Source organism: Nelumbo lutea, chromosome 2 (genome assembly GCF_056320005.1).
Source record: "Nelumbo lutea isolate HS-2025 chromosome 2, American lotus-T2T, whole genome shotgun sequence".
In the NCBI taxonomy this organism is placed as follows: Eukaryota; Viridiplantae; Streptophyta; class Magnoliopsida; order Proteales; family Nelumbonaceae; genus Nelumbo; species Nelumbo lutea.
In genome coordinates this window covers 13,983,518-14,008,837 of record NC_142685.1, presented here as the reverse complement: position 1 = coordinate 14,008,837, position 25,320 = coordinate 13,983,518, and the positions used below count along the sequence as shown (strand labels likewise).

At 37.7% G+C, this 25,320-nt stretch overlaps 1 protein-coding gene across 2 annotated transcripts; it reads left to right on the top strand.

Moving 5' to 3' along the window:
• Positions 1–8: 8 nt before the first annotated feature.
• On the top strand, positions 9–23,931 carry LOC148868695 (RHOMBOID-like protein 1). 2 transcript variants are annotated; one of them, XM_088973644.1, is made up of 6 exons: positions 9–1,011; positions 17,021–17,184; positions 21,419–21,582; positions 21,690–21,946; positions 22,879–23,005; positions 23,565–23,931. In XM_088973644.1, exons 1-6 carry the CDS (start codon positions 722–724, stop codon positions 23,685–23,687), a joined length of 1,125 nt encoding a protein of 374 aa, XP_088829770.1. In that variant the 5' UTR covers positions 9–721; the 3' UTR covers positions 23,688–23,931. The 2 variants fall into 2 exon arrangements, with proteins under 2 accessions (XP_088829770.1, XP_088829771.1); XM_088973645.1 differs by having other exon boundaries at positions 30–1,011; positions 21,473–21,582.
• Positions 23,932–25,320: the final 1,389 nt, after the last annotated feature.

The window sequence follows — 25,320 nt, the reverse complement described above, 5'->3', positions numbered from 1 at the left end:
AAATGGATATCATTGCAGATCTTTGCAATGGGACCCCATTCAATGATGGAAATACTTTCTCATCTTTGGGACGTCTCTTCATTTCCGTCACGCCCGCAATCGAGTGCGGAGCTTCTGGTAACAAAACAACGCTACCCATGTCACAATTTTGTACCATCAGTCTTGATTGTTCCACGAATACAAACAATCAAACATGCACTTCTACTTGAAAACACTGTGTTGTTGAGACAGGTGGTTTAAAACTGTGATTTGCCCAGCGTTGGTTGTTACCAGCAGATCCAGACTCCCCGCAACCCAATCAATTCTCCCTTTTGTAAGCAAAAACCGTGGAGGATGGATCAGAGAGAGAAGAGAGAGAGAGAGAGAGAGAGGATATGTTGATAATTGGGAACAGGGCAAAGAAGCAGTCGAAATGTAACCATTCACTTTGGGACGAAGAAAGAAAAGAGAGAGGAGAACAAACAACAACGAGACAGCAGCTTCAGCCCTGTCCCCATGACTGATCTTCCTTGCTTCCACATTCATCCAAGTCTAGAAACTCTTTTACAGCTACACAACCGAAACCTTGAATCCACCCTCAGAATCTTTGTTTTCTTCTGCCCATCAAATTCTGTTTCTTCGTTGCGCAAAGAAGCTTCCAACTCACATTTTAAATTGTCTGTTGGTTGCAAACGCATTTGCCTTTGTTTGATTCTCTTTTTATCCTCGTCCGTTGGGGGTGATGGGGAGGGATGCTCCCTCGGACATTGAAAGTAAGGTGCAACCCAGACGATGCGATAGGCCGATGACATCCTCAGTGCTTCCGTATTCTAACAGAGAGTTTCGGCCTTTTCGGAAATGGTTCCCTTGGTTGATACCTTCGTTTGTTGTTGTAAATGTTGTTGTGTTTGTGATCACCATGGGCATTAACAATTGCCCCAAGAACTCTGTCTCTTGTTTAGCTCCGTTCCTGGGAAGATTCTCTTTTCAGCCCTTCAAGGAGAATCCACTTTTGGGTCCTTCTTCATCCACGTGAGTTCTTATTTCTCCTTTGTTTTTGTTTCTCTATTGTGGTGTTGTAGATAGCGATGTGACTGCAATTTCCATTGAAAGCGCTTATAAGAATGCAAAATTTATATTTCTTAATTTTCTCCAAGATCATTCACTTTAGAACAACTTCTATAAACTGAATTATTTTGCTTTGTTTATATTTCATGGAATATTTCTCCAGAAGTGTCAACCTGTTTCTTATGGAACAGCTGTAGGTTCATAGAAAGATTACTCTTGATCATTTTATAACATATAATGTGACTCTCTGTGGATAACTGGCTGGAGGATTTTTGTGCAGTGGTTGAAATTTATTCATTCTTCGTTGTGAGAATTGGCATAAGGTTCCTTGTTAGGGAAAAAACAAATAATTCTCTGTAAGTAAACACACTTTCAGATTAAGCTTAAGTGCTTAACTAGCAGTTGACACATTGGATTAAGACAATGGATGACTTAACACCTTTCACTATGGTTGATATTGTCAAAAATTGGAAGCAAGTGGCAGTGATATGATCTGCCCGTCTAGTAGAAATCACTAATTGCAGATTTAGTCGAGTTTATTGTGAAAGGAAAGAGGGGGAAGATGAAGATTTCAGTAGTAGAGAAGGAAGGAGAAGAAGAAAAGAGTAGGAAGTCAACCAGGATTGTAAAATTAATCCTACCCGCCTACCTCTCATTATATTTATACTTAACTTAAAGGATGATATATTACAAGGATGCTCTTAGTAGGGCGGCTACTAATATAGGTCACAACTTAGAAAAACATAAACTAATGGGCCTAAAGCCCAACAACTTCCTAACAAAATAAAAAACAAACCGGACCAACTCAATACTCCCCCTTAAGTTGGGAGTAAATGTCACACATTCCCAACTTGCGTAGGTCATGCTCCAGCTTGTTCTTTGCAACACCTTTTGTGAGAACATCAGCGAGCTGCAGATCAGAAGCAACGTATGGAAGATAAACTTTTCCAGAAGTTACCATTTATTTGATAAAATGTCTATCCACTTCAATGTGCTTAGTTCGGTCATGCTGGACTGGGCTATGGGCAATGTGAATTGCTGCTTGGTTATCACAGTATAGCATCATAGGTTCTTCTGCCTGTACACCAATTTCTTCTAACAAGGAACGGATCCAGAGAAGTTCAGAAACTTCATGTGCCATGGCCTTGTATTCGGCTTCAGCACTTGATCTTGCCGCCACTGTTTGTTTCTTACTCTTACATGAGACAAGGTTACCTCCAACAAGGGTGCATACTTCTGAAGTTGATCTTCTGTCACCAAGGCATCTTGCCCAATCTGCATTTGTATAAGCCTCTAGTTTCAACTGTCCATGATCAGTAAACAATATGCCTCTGCCTGGGTGTCCCTTCAGATAAGCAAGAATCCTATCAACTGCCTCCCAATGCTGGACTCGTGAGCATGCATGTATTGACTTACTACACTTACTGCGTAGGAAATGTTTGGTTTTGTCATACACAAGTATAGCAACAGACCCACAAGTCTCTGATATCTCCTTATGTCCTTTATTGGTTTACCTTCTAATGCATTGATTTTATGGTTCTGATTAATAGGGGTGCTGATTGCCTTTGTTCCAAGCTTCCCTGTCTTTTGAAGAAGATCCAAGACATACTTCCTTTGAGAAATAAAAGTTCCATGTTTTGATCTTCCAACTTCAATGCCTAAGAAGTATCTCAGTTCTCCAAGATCCTTAATTTCAAATTCTTTATGTAGGTTCCTTTTCAGACCATCAATCTCACTCAGATCATTCCCGGTGACAACAATATCATCCACATAAACAATTAGGACTGACACCAAAGATCCCCTTCGCTTCACAAACAAGGTGTGATCAGATTGAGTTTGAGTGTAGCCAAAAGCAATAAAGGCCTTTCTGAATCTGTTAAACCATGCTCTGGGAGATTTTTTCAAGCCATAAAGTGACTTCTTAAGCCTGCATACTTTTTCCTTTTCAGTATCATTGTAAAAGCCAGCAAGAAGATCCATATACACTTCTTCTTGCAGATCCCCATTTAGGAAAGCATTCTTTACATCAAGTTGAAACAAGGGCCAAGAGTATGAGGCAACAAGAGAAAGAAATATCCGAACAGAGGTCATCTTTGCAACTGGTGCAAAGGTCTCTAAGTAATCAATGCCATATGTCTGTATGTACCCTTTTGCAATAAGTCTTGCCTTGTACCTTTCTATACTTCCATCTGCCTTATATTTTACTGTGTAAACTCAGCTGCATCCAACAGTCTCATTGCCTTTTGGTAGATCCACAATGTTTCATGTCTGATTCTTAATCAAAGCTGCCATCTCTTCCTACATAGATGTCTTCCACTCAGGTTTGAAGAGAGCCTTACTAACACCCTTGGGTATAGACACTGAATCAAGAGAGGAAAGAAAAGCACGGTAGGAAGGAGAAAGTCCATTGTAGGATAAGTATTGTGAAATACAATGAGCAATACACTTTCTCTTCTCTTTTCTGAGAGCAATAGGGAGATCAATGTTATCTGTAACAGTGTTAGTAGGATCAATGGTGTCTCCAAGGAATCGACAGGAAGTGATGTGAGTTCTGCTGTAGTGGAATCAACCTCCTTGTGAAGTCTCTGTCGTAAGTAATGTTGAGAAGCAGAATGCAAAGGAGGTGGCAAGGTAGGTGACACAGGGTGGTGGTCAAGCACAAGAGTAGACATAGGGACTGGAACTGGGAGAGGAATAGACTGTTGACTCACTTCCCCAAAACACCCCCTGAGAAGGATTCTTTGAGAAGAAGTACGTGGATTCAAAAAAGGTGACATCCATGGTAACATACTGGCTCCCAGAGGCTGGATCATAGCAGTAATGCCCTTTCTGATTCTCTGCATATCCAAAGAAGACACACTTCTTTGCCTTGGGATCAAGCTCTGAGCGGTGAGGACCAAGGATATGTGCAAAGCAGATACACTCAAACACCCTGAGAGGAATATGAAACATCTCCCCCTGAGGAAAAAGGAGACTGAATGGGGTGCTAAATCCAAGTATACGAGAGGGCATCTTGTTAATCAGATATACTGTTGTGAGAACTGCATCACCCCAAAACCGAACTGGAACTGTAGATGTGATCATCATGCTTCTTGCAATCTCAACAATGTGTCTGTTCTTCCTTTCTGCAACACCATTCTGCTGTGGACTGTAGGGACAACTGCTCTGATGGACAACACCATGTTCTAACAGATATGAGGCAAGGTGTCTTTCAAAATATTCCTTGGTATTGTTGGATCTGAACACCTTTGTTATTGTTCCAAACTGTGTTAGTACCATCTGATGAAATTGCCTCACCAAGGATGGTACTTCATCGCGGGATCTCATAAGGTAAATCCAAGAGTATCGTGAGAAATCATCCACAAATAAGAGAAAATAGCGATAGCCTTTCATAGAAGGAACATGGTAAGGGCCCCACACATCCGAATGAATAATATCAAAAGAAGAACATCTTTTATTATTAGGTTTAAATGAATGTCTACAATGCTTTCCAAGTTGACAACCTTAACACTCCAGACTTGACAAACTAACAGACTCAAAAAGTTTTGGAAACAAAAAACTCAAAGAAGAAAAAGGTAAATGGCCCAAACGATTATGCCAAAGCATAATTTGACTCATAGACCCCGACTCACTATCCTTGCTGACATGATGACTCTGATGAGGAGGAAGTACATCTAGGAGGTAGATTCCATTCACTTCACGACCACTCCCAATCGTCCTCTTTGAATCCAGATCCTACAAAATACAATGACCAGGAGAAAAAATTACTGAGGAATTCAGGTTCTTAGTCAAACTACTAGCAGATAACAAATTAGTGCTCAATTTCGGAACATGAAGGACAGAGGGTAGAGAAATAGAATCACTAATATTGACAGATCCCTTCCCAGCAATAGGAACATGGGATCCATCAGCTGTGGAGACCCTATCTCTGCCAGAACTGAGCTGGTAAGTTGTAAAAATAGTGGAGCTCTGGGTCATGTGTTATGAGGCTCCGGAATCTATAATCCAATGAGGTCCCTCCTTACCTGAAGTAGAAACATAATTTTCAGTGACGTGTGAACTACCTGTGTGGACAAAGGAAGTAGAGTGGACTCCACCAATGCCACTTGTACCTTGTTGTTCGCTTGCGGCTGAATTGGAACTGGCTGTATCCCGCTGGTTCAGAAGTAACCCATACCTCTCAAGTTCGGCCCTTACTGCAACAGTTGCAACAGACTCCAGAGCAGCTGTAGTAGGAGGGGCCGAATGTCACCAGTAACTGCCATGTGTGCATTTCCCTTCTTATTTTTCAAGTGAAGCTTCTAGCAAGTATCTCTTGTGTGTTTAGGCTTCTTACAATAGTCACAGATCAAATCTCTTTTATCTTCCTTCTCGATTTCACTGCCACCTCGATCTCCACTTTGTTTAGGTTTCACAACACTTACCATGGCTGACTGATCAGGAATAAGGTTTTTCATCATCACATCTCTCTTGCACTCCTCTCCTGACACAAAGGCATATGCTTGGGAGAGAGTAACACTGTCCCTGGAAAGAAGGTGCTGTCGTGCAATATCATACTCAGGATTAAGGCTAACAAGAAATTCAAACACCCTATACTTCTCTAGATGTTTCTGATAGGTAGCTGCATCCTTAGTGGTTTCCCAAGCAAATGTCTCTAATGGTCAATCTCCTGCCACAGGGTTTTAAGGGCTGAAAAATAGGCTGCAACAGATCTATCTCCCTGCTTTGTAGAAATAATCTGATTTCTCAACTGATAAGCCCTAGCAACATTCTCCCTCTGTGAATAGGTTTCTGCAACCTCATCCCATATTTCCTTAGCTGTATTTGCCCATAACAAATTTTTACTTATATGGGGCAACATGGAATTATACAACCAAGTCATCACCATATAATTCTCCTGTACCCACCGGGAGTTGCTAGTTTCGGGTTTCACCTCTTCACCAGTGATATACCCTAATTTCCCACGAGCACCAATGGCCATCTTTGTAGATTGTGACCATTCTAAGTAATTTGCACCATCCAACCTAACTGTAGTAATGGTCCCAGCCCCAAAAGGGTCTCCAACACCTCCTTTTACTAGTTCCATTTCACTCCCAGGCTTATTTTCAACTCCGTGGCCCTCCATGCTTCTCAAAAAATGTAAAGAAAATAACTGAAATTTGTAACAAAATCAAACAAAACACTTTTTGGAACCAACAACACCTTTCTGGTGTCCTAGACTTTCTTCCCACAAAAGATTCATTTTCTGTGGGATGGGAGAAGAGAGAGAAGAGGCAGCCGCTCTCTCTAGAAGCCTCCAAATCAGGCAGGACTTGAATCGCCCCTTACAAAAAACTCCACCCAAAAAATTAGGGCGCCACTTCCTAGGTCAAAATTGAAGAGTCCAACAGAAACAAGATTCTTCCCCTTTCTCCAGTTTTTCTTGATTTTGATAAGAAACCCTAGACCAGCTACAGGGCACACAGATCCACAAAAAAAACTCCAAAAATTGGGCTTACCTGAGAGCTTCAATCAGCCTCTTAAATCACCATGCAGTCGGCCGATTTAGGGCTGCATGAGAGAACAACTTCAAGGAACCTTCGGCTTACTCTGATACCAAGTAGAAATCACTAATTGTAGATTTAGTCAAGTTTCTTGTCAAAGGAAAGAGGGGGAAGATGAAGATTTCAGTAGTAGAGAAGAAAGGAGAAGAAGAAAAGAGTAGGAAGTCAACCAGGATTGTAAAATTAACCCTAGCCGCCTACCTCTCATTATATTTATACTTAACTTAAAGGATGAGATATTACAAGGATGCCCTTAGTAGGGCGGCTACTAATATAGCTGAACAGTCACAACTTAGAAAAACATAAACTAATGGGCCTAAAGCCCAACAGCTTCCTTACTAAATAAAAAACAAACCGGACCGGCTCAACACATCTACTTGTTGAAAGAATACTTTGGTGTGTTTTCTAAGATGAAATTCCTGATTTCAAAATGGTTTGATGATCTAGTTTTGCAAAACTTATATTAATTTTCTGGTCTGTAAAAGTGTTTTTCTGGTTCCATCTTGGTAGAGGACTGACACTGGATTCTTACAGGAATAAGTTTTTTCCCTATCATTGTTAGTGCTAAGTATTTGGGGCAGAACAGAAGGATTATGTAGCAAGTATTTAATTGGATTTTGATACCTATTGAATACTTTGGGCTCTTCAGGTGGCTTGACCTGACATTTTTTAAAGTCCAGATCAAACTGTAATTAAGTTAGATTCAGAACACAACTATGCAGCTATCCTCACAATTGTATAGCAGTCTAGACAACCGTGTGGTAGATTGAGCTCCTGCATAGCACTATGACTTCTGCTCCTAGTAGGATTCAGAGTCATTTGATTTTGGACCAAAATCATAGTTGGTTCAATCTAGGAACCCTATGGGCCGAAGTGCACTTGTTCTATTCTTCTAATGAGTTTAAGCTTAGTCTCATTTGTATAGGAGATAGGTTTGGGAAAATTCTAATTCTTCTCATCTTCTGTAAGCCTGTTTGGGAGATGTGTTGAGTATATAATGGGGGGGGGGGTTCTCTTTGCCCTTGGGTACGATACTTAATTGATAAGATCGATTGAGAAAAAATGAACCTTAATTGTGAAAATCATATTGGATCTTAAGGTTCTTAAGAAGAAACCCTAGTTTGAGAGCTCGTTCGGGAGGGCTTTTGCATTGATTAAGCTACGTTGACTGAGTGGCTTTGAAGAAGCTACCAGAACCAGTTTCATTGGAAAGTTGATTTCTCAGCTGAACAATGGTATTTTTCGGATTTTTGGGGTTTTCACCCAACACAACTCCCTGACTTTCTGTGTGGGGCTTACCTTGGAACGTTGGAAACTGCTGTGGGAAAGCCTTCCCAAATGGGCACCAAGTTCCAGAGCTCTGGAAGCAATTTGGAACAAAGGGGAATCAAACTAAAGATAACGAAAGGAGTTGTGCCACCTACAACTTGGCTTGATTGAAGAACAAAGGTTATGAAGTGAGCATCGTAGGAAACTTCTACACTTGGCTTATCAAAAAAAAAAAAAAAAAGAAATCTTCAACACTTGTGGAAGTTTGATTATTAGGTATGTTCATTGTTTTGGCCAACTAATTGAACAAGTCTCTTTGGGGATTTTGTAAGGAATCATTCTTAGGCACATGGTTGTCAAGGTGACGCCTAGGCAACAAGGCGCCCTTGGAGGCTCGCCTCGCCCAGTCGCCTAGCAGTTTTGTATATTGTCTTATAAAATACTTTTATATTGTTACTTTTTTGAGATTATAATTATAAAATAGACATTATTAAACAAACATATTCATTTTTTTGTGTTTATAAACTAATTTATTTTTATTATTTTCTTATTTGTTAGGGTTTAATCAACACAAACATTACTAACTGCTGTATTGAACCCCTCAAAGATTTCAGAATTTGAACCAATAAGTAAGGGAAAAACTTAAAAGTTTTGTCTAATCAACACTATTTTTTTTCTTTTTTCTTTTTTTGTAGAAGGTAATGTAATTTTATTCAAATAAAAAACTCAATTGCAGACTGAAATTCAGACCCAAGAAGGCAGTCTGAAAAACAGCTGGGGTTACAACCTCCACCAGGAGCAAGACTGATACAAATCGGACAAGCTTAGATCTCTGAACTCCCCAGAAGTGGAAATCCAAGAAATCAGCTTGCCCACTGCTCTCTGAATTACATCATCAAGCCCTTTGGATGATGATGTGTCTAATCAACACATTTCTTCCTCCTCATCTTCTTCTTCTTCTTCTCCTTCTTCTTCTTCTTCCACCTTTTCTTTTCTTCTTTTCCTATAACAAAAATAGGGGTTCAGTCCTCATATTTTTTGAATTTTCTTTTCTTTCTTCTTTTTCTTCTCATAAATATGTTGATTTTCTAGACATGAATATGAAGTTTATAATTTTCATTAAGGAAAGATGGCTATGGAACCTAGGGAACTACCCAGGATATGTATTTTTCACTTAAAAAAATCCATCACCTAGAGCCTTGCCTTGGCGCCTTGAAAACCATGCTTGGGCAAGGGAGAACCCCTTAGAAAGAGAGTGGTTGATTGGGAAGATCGGATTTTATGCAAATAGAAGGCTCGTTTATCTCCAAATCTCCCTTCTTACAGCTCAAACCTTCCAAAGGCCTAAACCCTTAATTTCAACTCCTTTGAAGGAAACTTATTTAATATTTGAATGTACTAATTGCTATCACTAGTAACTATTATGACATTAGCATATATAATAAGAACAGTAACATACAACTCAGTCTTCTACACAAATAAGGTGTGATCAGCCTAACTCTGGATAAATCCTAGCTTCTTCATTGTGTGACTGAAACTCTCAAACCAAGCTCTTAGATACTACTTAAGCCCATCAATTACTTTTTTCAATTTGCAGACCTTTCATTCTTGACTAATAAAAATCCAGGTCAAGTGATCATGTAAATTTCTTCCTTAGGATTACCATGCTGAAAAGTATTCTTTAAATCAAATTGATGAATTAGTCATGACTTGTTAACAACTAATGAGATGCTTACCCTAATGAAGTTCATCTTGACAATAGGTGCAAAGTCTCCTAGTAGTCATTTATATGTTTGCATAATTCTCTTATCCACTAGCTATGATTTATTCTTGTCTATACATTCATTAGTCTTCTGTTTCAAAATATGTATCCACTTACAGCCAACAACCTTCTTTCCATGTGAAAGATCAACCATTTCCTAGGTATAGTTTTTTACAAGTGCTCTCATCTTGTCAGCCATAGTTTCCTTCCACTTGTTGTGATTCAAGGCCTCTTTAATACTTTAAACTACATTTGTTTGCAGTGTAAATATAGGATTGGTGTTATTTTACACTTTGATCTGGTTTTTATCCGTTTGGGCGAAGTGTAAATAACCACCCAAAATTGATGTAAAACTCCACGCAGATTGAGTTTTACATCGATAATTGAGGGGAACTTACCTCTAATAATAAAAACAATGTAAAACTTTACATCGAAAATAATCGGTTCCCATTTACACTTTTTTAAACCAATCGGTGCAGAACTCCATGGTGTAAAAGTGTATTTACATCGCTTTCAACTACAGCTTTAAGGAATAGAAACATTAGAAAAGGATGAAGTGAAAGTATGAAAAGAGGAAGACAAGAAAATTAGAACAACTCCAATGTATGCAGGTTTATAGAAGGTATACGCATAGACAAGTTGTTCCCCCTTTATCTTTGGAGCCTTTTGCACAACAGGTTATGATGAGATGATGGGTTTTGATCCTCCTATTCCATTGTCTAGGTTACCAATGATTTGATTAATCAGCACTTCTTCTTGGTTTTGTTTTTAATCAAATATCCTCCTATTCCTTTCATTCCTAATTGCCCAAATAACAGCCATGGGAATAGCTGACCAAAGAATTTGCCCTTTTTATCATACCTCCAACTTTCCAACTTTCTAAAAGGGTCTTAACTGAGGCAGGGAAACAAGCTTGGAGAGAAGTGGCTTTGAGAAAATGAGACCAGATTTTAGCAGAAAACTTGCAATGCATAAACAAATGTTTGGAAGTCTCTGTCTCTTGGTTGCATAGCTCACATAGGTAGTTAGGAAAATTCAGACCTTTCCTAACCAATAAAGCTTTCGTGAGGCATCTCTCTTCTGCAGCCAATCAGGAGAAAAACTTGATTTTCAATGGAGCAATCCCACTCCATGTGGCTTTACCAGGAAAACTGTTACAACTCTGAACTCCCTATCATTAAAATTCCTTCTAAATGAAGGAACCTAAGGCACTAAATCACCTTGGGTAGCATAGAAGGCTGCCACTGAAACCTCTTCATCTGAAGCTAGTGAAAATAGATCTGGAAAAACTTCCATGAGAGGCAAATTTGTGCACCAATAGTCTTTCCAAAACTTCAGTCTATCGCCCACCCCAGCCTTCTGATTGATCCCTTTAACAAAGTGTAGGTAAGCTTTATAAATTCTTTTCCAAACACCACACCATTAAGAGCGACCAGAATTAGCTGCAACCCAACCATTGTTGTGAAGGCCATATTTCTGTACAATAATGATCCTCCACAAATCATTTGGAATCTCCAAAACACCTGCCCAAGAGTGCCATGTTAAAGAGTTTTAGCTTCCTTATGCCCAAACTCCCTCTTTGAAGGGTTTACAAAGCTGCTCCAATTCACCAAACGATATTTTCGAGAGTCCTTCCAACAAATCCATAAGAAATCTCTCATAGCTTTCTCAATCTTTGTAGCTATTTATACTGGTATAGGGATGAGGGACATTAAGTACACTGGAATATTGGCTAGAACACATTTTATCAAGGTCAACTTGCCCCCTTTTGAAAGGTATCTTATTTTCCATGAAGCCAATTTGTTCTTCACCTTCTCCACCACTAGGGTCCATATGTTTTTTTTTGAGGTGCATTTGGTCCTCAGTAGTAGACCACAATACTTAGAGGGTAGAGTACCTAGTTTACAACCAAGCAAGTTTGCCAACTCATGCAAATTTTCCACTTCCCCTATTGCCACCTTTTCACTTTTAGCAAGATTTACTTTCAGCCCTGAAACCACCTCAGACCATACTAACAAGTGCCTTAGATGTAACACTTGTTCAGCTTTAGCATTGCAGAAAAGGAGTGTATCACCAGTAAATTGGAGGAGGGCAAAACTCACACCTAAATTGTTGATAGCAAAGCTCTCCAGGAAGCCTCCTTCTACCACCTTAGCAGTCATCCTGCTTAAACCTTTCATCACCATCAAAAATAAGAGTGGTGAGAGGGGGTCACCTTGCCTCAAACCCTTGGAGCTTTTAAATTTTACTTTGGCTGACCCATTTAAGAGAATTGAGAACTTGGTTGTAGTAACATAAACCTTCATCGAATTTCTCCATTTCTGTCCAAAGTGCATCCTGGCAAACATATAATCTAGGAAAGCCTAATTCGCGTGATCCTTCCTTGCAGCTCTGGAAGGAATCCAAAGAGCAAGGGAACTAAATATCAGACGTTTGGTCCTGGAAGGTGATTCGAAGGTGGTGATTAGTTGGTTGAAGAAAGAGGAATATGGTTTGTGGAGCTATAACAATGAAAAGAAAAACATCTTATGGCTGTGTAGGGACAATGAGATACAATACAGCTGGGTGAAGAGGACTGCTAACTCATTTGCAGATGGGCTGGCCAAGCAAGGGGTGAATAGGGAGTCTATCTTTTGGACTAACTTTTAATTTTCTTTCATTGTATTTGTTGAAGGGGAGCTAAGACATTTTATCTCCCCCTTTTGTATCTAAAGTTTCACAAATCTTCACATCATTAATAAAGTTTTTGTTATTGATAAAAAAGCCTAATTCACGTGATCCTAGGCTATCTCAAGATCAATTTTTCAAATAAGACCCTTCTGTCACTGGTTCTCCTTGAGTCTATTAACTCATTAGCTATTAGGACCCCATCTTGGATCTGTTTATTATGAATGAAAGCCCCTTGAGAGAGGAAGTGTGTCCTTGAGAGATTTAAGAGCTTGGTAAGCTATAGTATTTCTTAGGCATTGAAATAGCAAGAGATAAAGATGGTACCTTTATCTCTCAGAGGAAGTGTGTGCTTGACTTGCTACATGAGACTAGGAAACTTGGGGCCAAGCCTGCATCTACTCTTATTGAATCACAAATTGTTTGCTTTAGAAGGTGATCTATTACCTGATTGGGGGGGGGGTTATTTTGGAGGCTTGTGGGAAAGCTACTATATCTCTATATGGCTTGGCCGGACATTTTCTATGCTGTGAGTGTTACTAGCCAGTTTATGCATGCTTCCAGAGGCACCCACTTAGTGGCTATTGGGAGGGTTTTGTGCTACTTGAAGGGTATACTTGGCAAAGGGATCTTGTTTGCTAATCATGGGCATCGGAGGATATAGGCATATATAGATTCTGATTAGGCAGGTTGCGTTGATGATAGAAGATCGCATTTGGTTGTTGTACTTTAGTAGATGGAAATCTAGTCTCTTGGAGAAGTAAGAAGCAGGCAGTGGAGGTTAGATCTTCAGCTGAGGCTGAGTATAGAGCCATGGCTCATGTAGTTTCTGAGTTGTGTTCTGAGATCTCTATTGGGAGAGTTGGGCATAGAGCATGACAAACCTATGATGTTGTATTGTGACAATCAAACAGCTATGTATATAGTTCATAATCCTATCTAGCATGATAGAACAATACACTTAGGTGGATGGACACTTCATTAGAGGGAGAATTACTTTTAGGGAAGTTTGCCTACCTTTATTGAATTTGAGGAGCAATTTGAAGATGTTTTGACCAAGGGATTTCCAAAGCCTAAACTACAATAGTATGTAAGCAAGCTGGGCATGATTGACATCTATGCTCAGCTCGAGGGGGAGTTTTGAGCTATTGGGTTGTAGGCTTTATTCTTATCTCTCTTTACTAGTGTAAGAGCATGTGCTACACATATGTGCAAGCAAGTATTAACCATACATGACATATGGTATTTGAATTTAACTTTTATGACTTGTATGGAACCCAATGCAAGTATTCCCTTTATATAGTATAGATGTTTATGGGCCTAAGTTAGTTGATTGTCTCTTAAGTGATTATTAGTACAGCCACCCTATTAAGGGCAATCTTGTAATTGTACATTATTTTATGATTAGAACTAATAAAACACAATTAGAAGGGGGGGGGGTTGGAGACTGCTTGATTCTCTTCTCCTCAAAAACCCTATTTCTCTCTCTCAACTCTTCTCTTCTCTGCTCATTTTTTCTTAATTAAATTAATAAACCTTTGTTGTTTATTTTACTTCTTAATACTATTTTTTTATCAATAACCACACTTCATTAATTAATCACAAAAATATTACAAGGATGAAGATAAACTTTCTTATCTTCCAGCTGGAGCTTGAGCTCCCAAGAACAAAAATGGAAAAAATTACACTTGTGCCCAAAACATTAACTCCCTCTTGACTCCTTGCTTTGCTAACCCATCAGCAAAGGAGTTAGCTGACCTTTTCACCCAGCAGATCTTAATTTCCATCTCTTGAACAAGGCATCTAAATTTCCTCCTCTCATTACTGTACATCCATAAACTGCTATTTTCTTTGTTCAGCCACCCTACCACCTCCTCCGAGTCCCCTTCAATGATGAGTTTTCTAATATTCATCTCCTTAGCTCTTTGGACTCCTTCCAGAACTGCAAAAATCTCAGCCCTGAGAGAATCACCCACTCCAATTGGGCCTGAAAATAGAGCTGAAACCATCCCATTCTCATCCCTAAATACACCTCCAATCCCCGATTGTCCTGGATTCCCCCAACTACTCCCATCAAAGTTAAGTTTTCAAAAACCGGCCAGTGGGGGGGGGTGTCCAAGACACACTCATTATTGTTTTGGGCTGGGTGCAGTTAGCAATCTCACTCCTCTTCCTCAATAAATCATCCACTGTGAAGTCTGTAAACAGCTTTGAAGATTTCAGCCAGTGTACAGCCCTTATATGGGTCAATTCTTTCAATTCTTCACTGTCCCTCTCTTCTTCAGAGAAGATCCTGGAATTTCTTTCCTCCCACAAAGCCCAACATACCACAGCCCTCAACATCTCCACATGGTTCTTCCCCTTTTCAATCGGCACCTGAAGAAGGAAGGGGAAAAAGGCTTTGCAATTTTGTTGGAGGATTCCAACTACCCCCAAAGAGGGATAATCCCCACACCCAAATGGACTTAGCAAACTGGCAATTTACCAATAGATGAAAACCAGTTTCACCATCCACTTTACAGAGAGCACACCAGTTAGGGGATAAACAAGTCTTGGGCCACTTTACAGAGAACACACCAATTACTTCTTAATACTGTTGGCCAAAGCATGAATGAACCTTGGAATCCATCTGAATGAGATGTTCCTTCTTAAGGTCTAGGCTCTTACCTTTCTAATGAACTGTCTCCATTCTCCATAATAACCCATTTTAAAGCAGTCAATGATCACATCTGAGTCTTCCTCCAGATACCTACCTGAAGTTTTAGTAGCCAATATTATGTCCAAATACCTTTGATTTTGTTATATGTGGTCTACTCAGTGAGCATACAATCATGCAGCTCAATTGGGATTTGAGAGTCATTGCTAGCTGTGTATATATATGGTTTTGTGATGGGAATTAACAATTATCATTTTTAGGTTATCTATGTTTTTTGAAACAGTAAGGTATGACTTCAATATTTAGATTCCTCCTAATTGTCATGAGATTTATACGAGTAAGAGTTGATTTTAGGAATTTATTTTTATTTGTTTTTGAAATTCAGGCAAAATATTTAATGGGTAAAAGGGTACTTTTAGAAGCTAAGTATGTTACATGGACTCTTTTAAAGAGGCAAAGTCTCTATATGGGATACATGTTTGATTCTAGCACTTCACGGATTTTAGAAAGGACATACATGCATATGGATTTTGTCTTTTTCCTTGCTTATTTGGCATAAATGAACACCTAATATACATAATGAATTCAATCTTTTCTTATTTGTAGGTAATAAGGACAAACTTTTAGATCGTGATTGTGTATGGGAATATGATGATAGACACAAGATAAGAATTTTTTAACAGCAAATTTCAATTTCATTGTCTATGGTTTTATCACTTTGCCAAGTCATACTCCTAAAACATGCATCAAATTCTGACTCCCATGTCTGTGTCCATGCAAAACTATCGTTAAGAGTTTTAGTTATTTTGAAGTCTTTCCATTTGTAGTTATGGTGTGGAGATTCATTCAGAGTCCAAGTTCAGGAAATAAATCTATTAATGAGGGTTGTGAATTTTGGACTAAATAGTTAGTTTGAAATCTTTCTATGTATTTATTGGCTTTCAAAGTCAATAGGACTCTTTAGCAAAATAAAATGACAAAAGTGGATTAAAAAGTTTCAAATAAATATTTTGGCTCAGGCGCTTCTTTTGTTTGCTATAGGTTCCATACAACTTGGGTACGGTTCTCAAAAAAAAAAAAAAAACTAGGTTGTGATGACTCCAAGAGCTTTGGTTCAATAAAAATGTATTTATCTGATTCTTCTTCCATAAGAGTCTTGTTATTCTTATAATTTGTCTCTTTTAACTTCCTCTTGAAATTTCTGCACTGTTTTAATTTCATTTCATTAATTACTAATCTTGATTCTTATTTTTTTATCAGTAACAATCAAATATTTTATTAAGTTATTTAGAAGGAATGACATACAATATTTGTGTGCCAAGCACAGCGATGATTGACAAGCAGTAGCTAGTCCTCTTTTGTATTCCATTCTCATAATCCCTCCTTTGGGGACCAGCCAACCAGCTGGCTGTTCTTGATGTGCACCTGTAAAAAATATGGATCTCTTTATTCATCTTTCAGATTTCCCTTATAACATGTCTGTATTTCCTTGATCCAGTCCAATCTCTTGATTCTTGTTTATATGCTGATTATTGATTACCTGGACTGCTATCATGATCCATGATGCTGGTCTTCTTAAATTAGATATTGAGTTCATGGCTAAAAACCTTTAACCCTAAACCTTTTGACTTAACTCTAGAATCTTTGGTCCTACTCCTAAGTTTTTTTTTTCAGGCCTACTACCCTAAATCCTAGTTGTTCTTTAGATGCCACCAAACAATACTTTTATTAGTTTCTTGGTTCTCATATTCCATTTATTAGATATTTGAAGTCTCACTGCTTTATTTTGAAATCTGAATTCATAGGAACCAATTCTAGTAGAATCAAATTCACAAGTAGTGACCGGGTGACTGTATTTGACATCTGTAACTCTAAGTAATAAATACTAAAAATTTATGCTAATTTTGTTTCTGAAGGAGTTTCTATGTTAAATTACTTGCCATTTGACATAAGACCTAAATTGTGAACTATGAACAACTGGATTCTTTTTATTAAAAACATTCTCCTAATATAATTAAAGCATATACTAAAGAAGGGGGTTGCATCTAAACAGTTGTTGTATGTTGATTCCTTCAGGCTACAGAAGATGGGGGCTCTAGACGTGAGTAAAGTGGTCCATGAACACCAGGCATGGCGCCTTATTACTTGCATTTGGCTACATGCTGGGGTTTTTCATATTCTTGCCAATATGTTGAGCCTTTTGTTTATTGGAATTCGGCTTGAGCAGGAATTTGGATTCGGTATGTATCTAAAGTTTTCCTTTTCATTATATTATTAATACTATAATATATCAACTCTTAAAAATTTTCTAGTTCTGTGAATTACATAGTTTAATGTTTATAGAAGGTTTATGTTGAAAAGGTTTTGCACTGGATACCCTCATCTTAGTGGTTCATCATATCGTGGTTACTGAGAAGTTCATATTCTTGAGGTAGAGGGTAGATTTGTCTTCTATATTTATTCTTGGGTTAAAGACTTAAACCTCCCCTGATATTTCACCTAAATACTGAAACATCCCCTCACTTTTCAAATTGGACTTAGGCCTCCCCTCTTAGATGACATCAGTGGACAAAAATCTTCCATTTGTTAACTCTCTGTACATGTCTGTTAGCACATGACATCATTTGTGGTTTTAATTTTTTGAAAATTCCGATTTGCTCTTTATTACCTCTCTTTGGTTAGTTGGTTTGGTTGTCTTGCATGGACAGAAACCTCCCCCTACAGAGAACAGGCAACATTGAACAAAGGGCCTTGCTCATAAAAAAAATCCATTTTTGGTAGCATTTTTTTTTGTAAATATACACAAACAAATGTGAACGTCAAACAAACCTTTTTGCAGTTAGATTTCTGATTTCAAATTTTTGGGTAAATTGCTGAAACCTCTCCTGAAGTTTCTGACTGTTGCTGAAACCTCCCCTGAACTTTCTGATACAGTTGCAAATAGACGCCCTATGTGGAATCCTCTAACAAGAGCCATGAAAATGTCCAAAATAGCCACAAAGCTACTATTGAAACTGGTTTCTATGGAAAAAAAATACAAACTTTATGAACAACAGAAAAAGAGAATTTAAAGTTGCAACTTTACCTTCGAGTGATTGATATGAAGGTAAAATCTGGAAAATAAATCAATTCCAGAAAAGAGATGGAAAGGGTTTGAGGTGGTGATTCATATGGAGAGAAAAATTGCAAAATAAATATTTTCTCAAAAGTAACTGAATGGGTACTTTGAACATTTTATGCCTCTTTTTAGAAGATTCTACCAGAAGGGGTCTGCTTGCAACTATATCAGAAAGTTCAGGGGAGGTGTTTGCAATTACCAAACTTCAGGGGAGGTTTCAGCAACAACCAGAAACTTCAGGGGAGGTTTTAGCAATTTACCCTTATTTTTAATTAATTTACATGCAGGATGATGGGCTGATTAGTGGATAGATGCAGCTCCTTCAGCGGTCAAATTTTCGTTGTTCCAAGGTTGAAGATGATGTTTTTTCTCTAAACTAATTACAAATTAATTTAATCCAAATTTAACTTGGGGTATATTAGTCATTTTCTCTCTGTTAGAAGTAACGGTTTATAAATCTGAAGGGGAGATATAAGTCCAATTTAAAAAGTGAGGGGATGTTTCAGTATTTAGGTGAAAAATCAGGGGAGGTTTAAGTTTTTTGACCCTTCATTCTTTTATATGTAACAGCCAGGGACATGATTTTCTTTTCAGCAGTGTTATATAAACAAAAAGGGGGACTGCATACGATCCCCAAGATAATTTCTTAACTTCCATTCTTTCTCTTGTCTTTTTTTTCTCTATTATCTCTGCATCTCTTCATGTTGCTTTGTTACTACAAATCATAGTTTCATATTTATTTTATTTATTTGCATTCAAGACAAGTTGATATCAGAGTAGTTCTTTTTTTTTTCTTCTCTGTTCATGAAATCCATACCCAACTAGCACCAGTGATGTTTATGGGAATAAAGGAAATTGATTCATTAAGATCAATTTATCTGGTTTTAGAGTATTTTTGGAGATAAAATTGGTCTGTTTTGGTGCCTAGAAAATATTAATAGATATTTTCCCAAACATCAAGAAAAACCAAAGATAGAAATTAGAAAATATGTGTTTGTTGAAGCATGTTAGCCTGATTGAGGGTGGTGCTTAAGCATATTTCAATTGATTCTAACATTTATTTAGATATTGATACTTGTTTAGGAGCTTTTGGGGTGTCTAGCAAGAGAGCCCAACTACCCTCTATTTTCCCCTTTTTATTTTTGTGCTAAAGTTAGTTTCACACTGTCCATCCATGAAGATTTTGACTGTAGGTTATCTATACAACAGGCCTCTTAATAATTGAAGGAGATTCTTGAAATTTATTTGGAGTCAATGGATCCCAATGGAAGTGATTCAAAACAAAATCTAGAGTTTGGGGCTGTTTAATATGTGTTTAGGAAGAACTCAAATGCATACATTAGTATCCTAAAAATTGATGGAACAAATTATTTGAGTGGGCATAATCTGCTTACATGTACATAGATGGATGTAGCAAATTGTTTTTTTTTTTTTTTGGTAATGACCAAAAGGTTTTATTAAAATGGAAAAAAGAATTAGAAATTATGGTGAAGAGATTCACTGAAAACATGAGCTAAGGGGTATGAAAAGTGTTGTGATAATGAAGCAACTACTCCCATTCTACATGACAGAGCTAACATATTGAGGTTGATGGGCATTTCATTCAAGAAAGAGTAATCTCTGGAGTAGTTTGTCTTCCATTTATTGCTTCAGAAGGACAGCTAGTCGATATGTTCACTAAGGGTGTTCTCAAGTCCAAACTTGATCATTATGTAAGCAAGCTGGACATTATTATTATTATTATTATTATTATTATTATTATCTGTACTCAGCTTGAGTGGGGGGTGTTGAAAAGTTTTCTTTCTTGAAGTAAAGTGTAGATTCATGTTATATTTATTCATTTATATGTAACTGAAGGGTGCATGGTTGTCTTTTTAGCAGTGTTATATAAATAATTCTCTCCATTCATTCTCTTCTCTTTTTTCTCTTTCTCTTTCTTACCTCTGCATCTCTTCTTGCTTTTTCATTAGAATAGATTTATGTTATATTTAAAGTATCAATTCATTAGAATAGAAAGAAAAAAAGGACCCATGTACAACCAGAGGCTGTAAAATGGGAGAATACAAAATACATTAGACCACTATCCCATTTGTGTTTACAAAAAGGTTTTCATACCAAAGAAGAGAACTAAGGAAAGCACTGTCTATGGCTAGCTGTGCAGATGACCGGGATAACGGCTTCCCAAGTATTTTCTGCCACACTTCCTCCTCTTGGAAGCCTTTGCTTCGAAAAAGCCTTGAGTTTCTTTCCTGCCATATTGACCAGAAAACTGCTCCTGGGACCAATTGCCATAGAAATTTCCCTTTCTTACTCAAACCTTGGGTCCACTAACCTTTTACAAAGGCTTCCACTGATGCTGGGCAGCAACTTTTGATGGCAAATATTCTGAAGATTTTCACCCAAATGTTGTAGGTGAAACTGCAATGCAGCAACAGGTGGTCACCTGATTCTTCTACTCTGTCACACAACACACATTCAGGCGAGTCAATCACCATTCTCCTCCTAATCAGGTTGTCTTTTGTAAGAATCTTGTTCAGATAGGTAGACCAAACAAAGAATGCCACCTTTGAAGGGATATACTTGCTCCAGATTACATAGCAAGGGAAATCCTGCTCGTCCTCTTGAGCCAACTTTTTATAAAAGGATTTTACTGTGAAAAGGCCCTTGCTATCTGCTGACCACACCCTTCTGTCCTCTGTGTTAAAATCAATTTGCATGTTGTACAGCTTCTGGAGTGGCCTTCCAAAAGGTTCAATCTCCTGATCATTCAAAGCTCTTTTAAATTGTGGGCTCCAGACATGATCCCCATTTTGAAACTGCACAGAATCAACGACTTTTGCCTCCTTATCAACTGCAATTGCAAAGAGTTCCGGGAAATCATCCTTTAACAAGTTGTTCCTACACCAGCAATCCATCCAGAACCTCTTCTTGCTTTGTTACTATAAATCACATATTTGTATTTCTTTTATTTATTTGCACTCATGCCAAGTATAGTTGCCATTCAAAATACTTGCTTTTGAATGCTTCCATATTTGCATAATAATTCCATGGGAGCTTAATCAGATTTAGAATCTTGATTTGTCACATGTTGATTTCTAGAGTTTAATATGTTCCCTATTGTATATTTGTATGGTTAGTTTCACCATCAATGGTGCATTAGCATGATGCTTCTTTGCCATTTAAGGTTTTTGAGCTTTTCACTCTTTTGCTCAACTCAAATTATGAAATTGCATTATCTCGTCTATGAACATGCAAACTTGTAACTGATCAAAAAAAAAAAAAAAAAGAAAAAAACAAAAACATGCAATTTTGTATAGCTTGAATTCTTACCCTCTTCTTGCACCATACCTTTTCAGTGCGAATTGGCTTACTCTATTTGATTTCTGGGTTTGGTGGGAGTTTGTTGTCAGCTTTGTTTATCCAATCCAGCATCTCTGTTGGTGCTTCTGGTGCACTTTTTGGATTACTAGGAAGCATGCTTTCAGAACTCATCACAAATTGGACAATATATGTAAATAAGGTATTTATATAATTGTGTAAGCGGAACTAGGACTTGCAGAAATTTTAGTTATCTCCGATTACTTTGTAACACTAGAACATCTAACAGTTTCAAATTCATATGTGCAGTTTGCGGCATTATTAACCCTCATCTTCATTATCATAGCCAATTTGGCAGTAGGAATCCTCCCACATGTGGACAGCTTTGCCCATATTGGAGGATTTTCTTCAGGTTTTCTTCTTGGATTTGTGTTCCTGATTCGACCTCAATTTGGATGGGCTAGCCAAAGAAGTAATCCTCAATATTCTGCACCTTCAATAAAACCTAAGCATAAGATATATCAGTATGTACTGTGGATCCTTTCTCTGATCCTTCTATTTGTTGGGTGAGTTTCTGAAGCTTATTTTAGTTATTCTAAATTTAGTCATATGTGTTTGTGTTATAGTGCATCTGAATGCCATTTTAGTGCCATCATGATTTCTTTGAAAATTTACATTACCCAATCTTGTGGGAGTTATTTGAAATCTTTGTTTTGGGGCAAACTATAATTTCTTCCCTAAAATGTAGATGTTTAACATTATCAAATTTATTTTAATTCATACATATTATGTTTTTCCTCTCCAGTTTCAACTTTTACATCTTTACTTACAAGACTAAAGTTTGTTTCAACAACTAGCTTGCTTAAGTTCTGCAAGGTATAATATTTGTATTAATTGACAAGTTTGCCCCTTAAAACAAGTGATACAACTGTCCGGAATTTTTTAATTCTATGTTTAATAATTTCCATAAACATTTTGTCTTAGAAGCATGGATAAAATTCTAATTAAAAAATTACATCAGAAGATGGATGATATTGATACAACTCCCCAATTTGTAGTTCTTGCTTTCACATTTTCTTTGAGGATAGATGAATGAAAAGGTAGATAAATTAAGGCCAATTTTATGAGACATATAAACAGCCTTTGCATTTTACTTTTTTAAGATGTAACCAAAATATTAAAGAGATATTTTTATCATTTTTGAACTTTTTTATTTTTGCTTTTTAGCCAAGAAAAAAAATCTCTTCCTTTTTCATACTATATTTTGTTAATAATGGCTTAGGCAAATAGGATTCATCAGCCCTCCAGAGAAAATGATAGAATCTTGAAAGCTTCTTTAATTGACAATCCTTTCTATGGCATAAAAGAGATATAGGATCACCATATAAGTGCACAACTAGATTAGAAATTACGTATAAATAGCATAGGATTTTAAAGGACAAGAATATTTATTTTAATGGTCAGTTCCTTGATACAATGCAACCGTACTTTTTGACAGTTTCACTGTTGGCTTGGTTATGCTTTTACGAGGGATGAATGTTAATGATCACTGTTCCTGGTGCCATTATTTGACATGCGTCCCTACTTCAAAATGGAGCTGCAAGTCCGGGCAAATGTACTGCATGGTAACAAATGCTTCACTCAATTTTTCTCCTCATGTTCTTACAATTACTAATTCTGAAACCTTGCTAAGTTGGTAAATTCATTTCTGTCCATCCATCTTGTGCTCAGATTCATCTTCTTCACCTTAGTACCCAATTAGTGTATCCTTCCAGCAAGCAAAGGATAAGAAAGATTACATGGGGACTGGTGGAAATGGTCACCTCCCTTCAATCCTTCATGTCCTGCTCAGCAGGTCCCACTAGGTAGTGGACCCATAACAAGGTCTTCTAGTTCAAGTTTGCCCAGTTGGACAATTCTAAATTTATGGTTCTTTTTGGGATATTTTCTTCATTGTTTTGAGTGCCCAAAAGATGATCTGATCGCCCATGTAATAGACTTGATTGCTTTGATGATTTTGTCTGATGATTTCTGGAATAGATCATATTGTCACCATAAAATGGTAGACCGGGTTATGTATCTGACCTAAACAATTTTGACAATTCTTGTTTGAGTTGATTTCAGTTCATGTCTTTTGATTTTTGCTGGCTGCATGGAACTAACTTGAGCCAAACCCATTTGCAGTCAAGACAAAACGGAGGACGGCTAAATTTGACATGCCAAAGCAACGGGAAAAGCCAAACTTATCAACTTTTGAACCCATCTGACTCGCAGATCAGTACTCTATGTGCTGAACTTTGTTCTTGACATACACATGCATACGGTTGGTTTAAAGAGGCTATGAGAAGGTTGGGGCTCGTTCTTTCAGGCTTTTACACGTAAATGATTCATATGTGCAATATTGTTATTGTATATATATTCAGTGAATAAATACTCTTTCTTTCTGAGCTGGGCTTGTGTTTTCTTTTTTCATATATAGCATTTTTTTAATTGATTAAGAAAAAAGTTGCTAAATTTTCTAATTAAATGCGTGGGAATTTATTAGCTTGCAGGTTATAGACTTTGCTTTACAATTGCTTATGAGTTTTAAGAAACCTAGGCCCAGCCCACGATCAGTCCCGTGTGATTGTTTGATTCTTTGATTAAACCTTCAATGACTGTATGTGGATATTAATTATTGGATTATGCAGAGATTGTTATGTTTTTTATATTAAAATCATAGGAAAAAAGAATTATACATTACTAAGTTCATTAATCGTTGCTCCAATTTCTTCTAAAAAAGGCTTATAATCTTTTCTTACTTGTTTTTTTAAGTGGCAATTATTTATAATTATACCACACTTGAAGTTCTGGTCAAATGCTATGACATCCCCTTGAATTCACCTATTAAAAATGCGGAGATAACATTTGCAACTTTCCAAGAGACCTCTACTAAAAATGCTCAGATAGCATTTACAAACTTTCCAAGAGACACTTATCCCTTTCACACAATGTGTAGTATATGGACAAGAATGCCCTTATTTAACAATTTAAACCCAAATGGTACTTTTTGTAGATTAGAACATGGTAAAGTTGCTCATTTTATTGATCCTATTAATGTGAGTTGGAAGCTTGACATCATTCGAGAGACATTGTAAGATAGTGATGTGGAATTAATTTCAAAGGTCCGACTCCCAAAGGTTGGTTCAGTATCCCAAGGACAAGCTAGTCTGGACTTTCACTCTGCATGGGATGATGGGAGATGTACAACGTCGTCGGTCGGTACTGAAATGGCTTGCGTTGCAGCCTCTCGCCCAAGTGGTTCTTTTATTAGCTCTATCTTGGCTGGTGATATATGCAATTGGCGACACCTCTGAAATGTGCTCATGACATGCTGCCTAGAAGTTCCGGTTAGCAGCAATCATGAGACGTAATCTCTTCATCATCTCCTTCTCTACAGCCTTGGTGCCAAGGCAACGTGGTTTGGGTCCTGCCTGAATTTCAGACCCGTTAAGCATCAATTTCAAAATCTTCGGGATGTGCTTGTGCATTGGTGGCGGACTGATGGAACAGCGGATATGTTTACTTCAGGGGGTATATTTTTCTTCACTATATATGGTTCTTGCAAGAAATGATTCTTGTCTTTGCCGATGTGCCTTTCTTTCCTCAAAGAATCATTATAATGGCCATTCTATTTTAGATTTCTAGTACTCCCCTTGTGAATGGAGGAATCTAGTCCTTGGCCCAAACCGCTATGGTGATTCGTACTTTGATTGCTGGAGAGGCCTTCTACCACACCTTTTTGCTTGATTTGCTATTTACCATGAGAGATGTTCGTGTTCCTAATACATGATTGGGATGTGTTGCGGTGCATTTACAGAGTGCGGATGTGAATTCATTTACCAAGGCCAGGGGATGCCAATGCTGCAGCCCATGAAGTTGTTAGATTTGGGCTTTCTTT

What these genes read in the sequence shown, in the direction of transcription:
- LOC148868695 (XM_088973644.1), top strand. Translation starts at nt 722, where the DNA reads ATGGGGAGGGATGCTCCCTCGGACATTGAAAGTAAGGTGCAACCCAGA. An exon ending in TGAGCAGGAATTTGGATTCG is followed by an intron (nt 17,185 to 21,418) that starts GTATGTATCTAA and finishes ATACCTTTTCAG; the next exon opens with TGCGAATTGGCTTACTCTAT. An exon ending in GGACAATATATGTAAATAAG is followed by an intron (nt 21,583 to 21,689) that starts GTATTTATATAA and finishes TCATATGTGCAG; the next exon opens with TTTGCGGCATTATTAACCCT.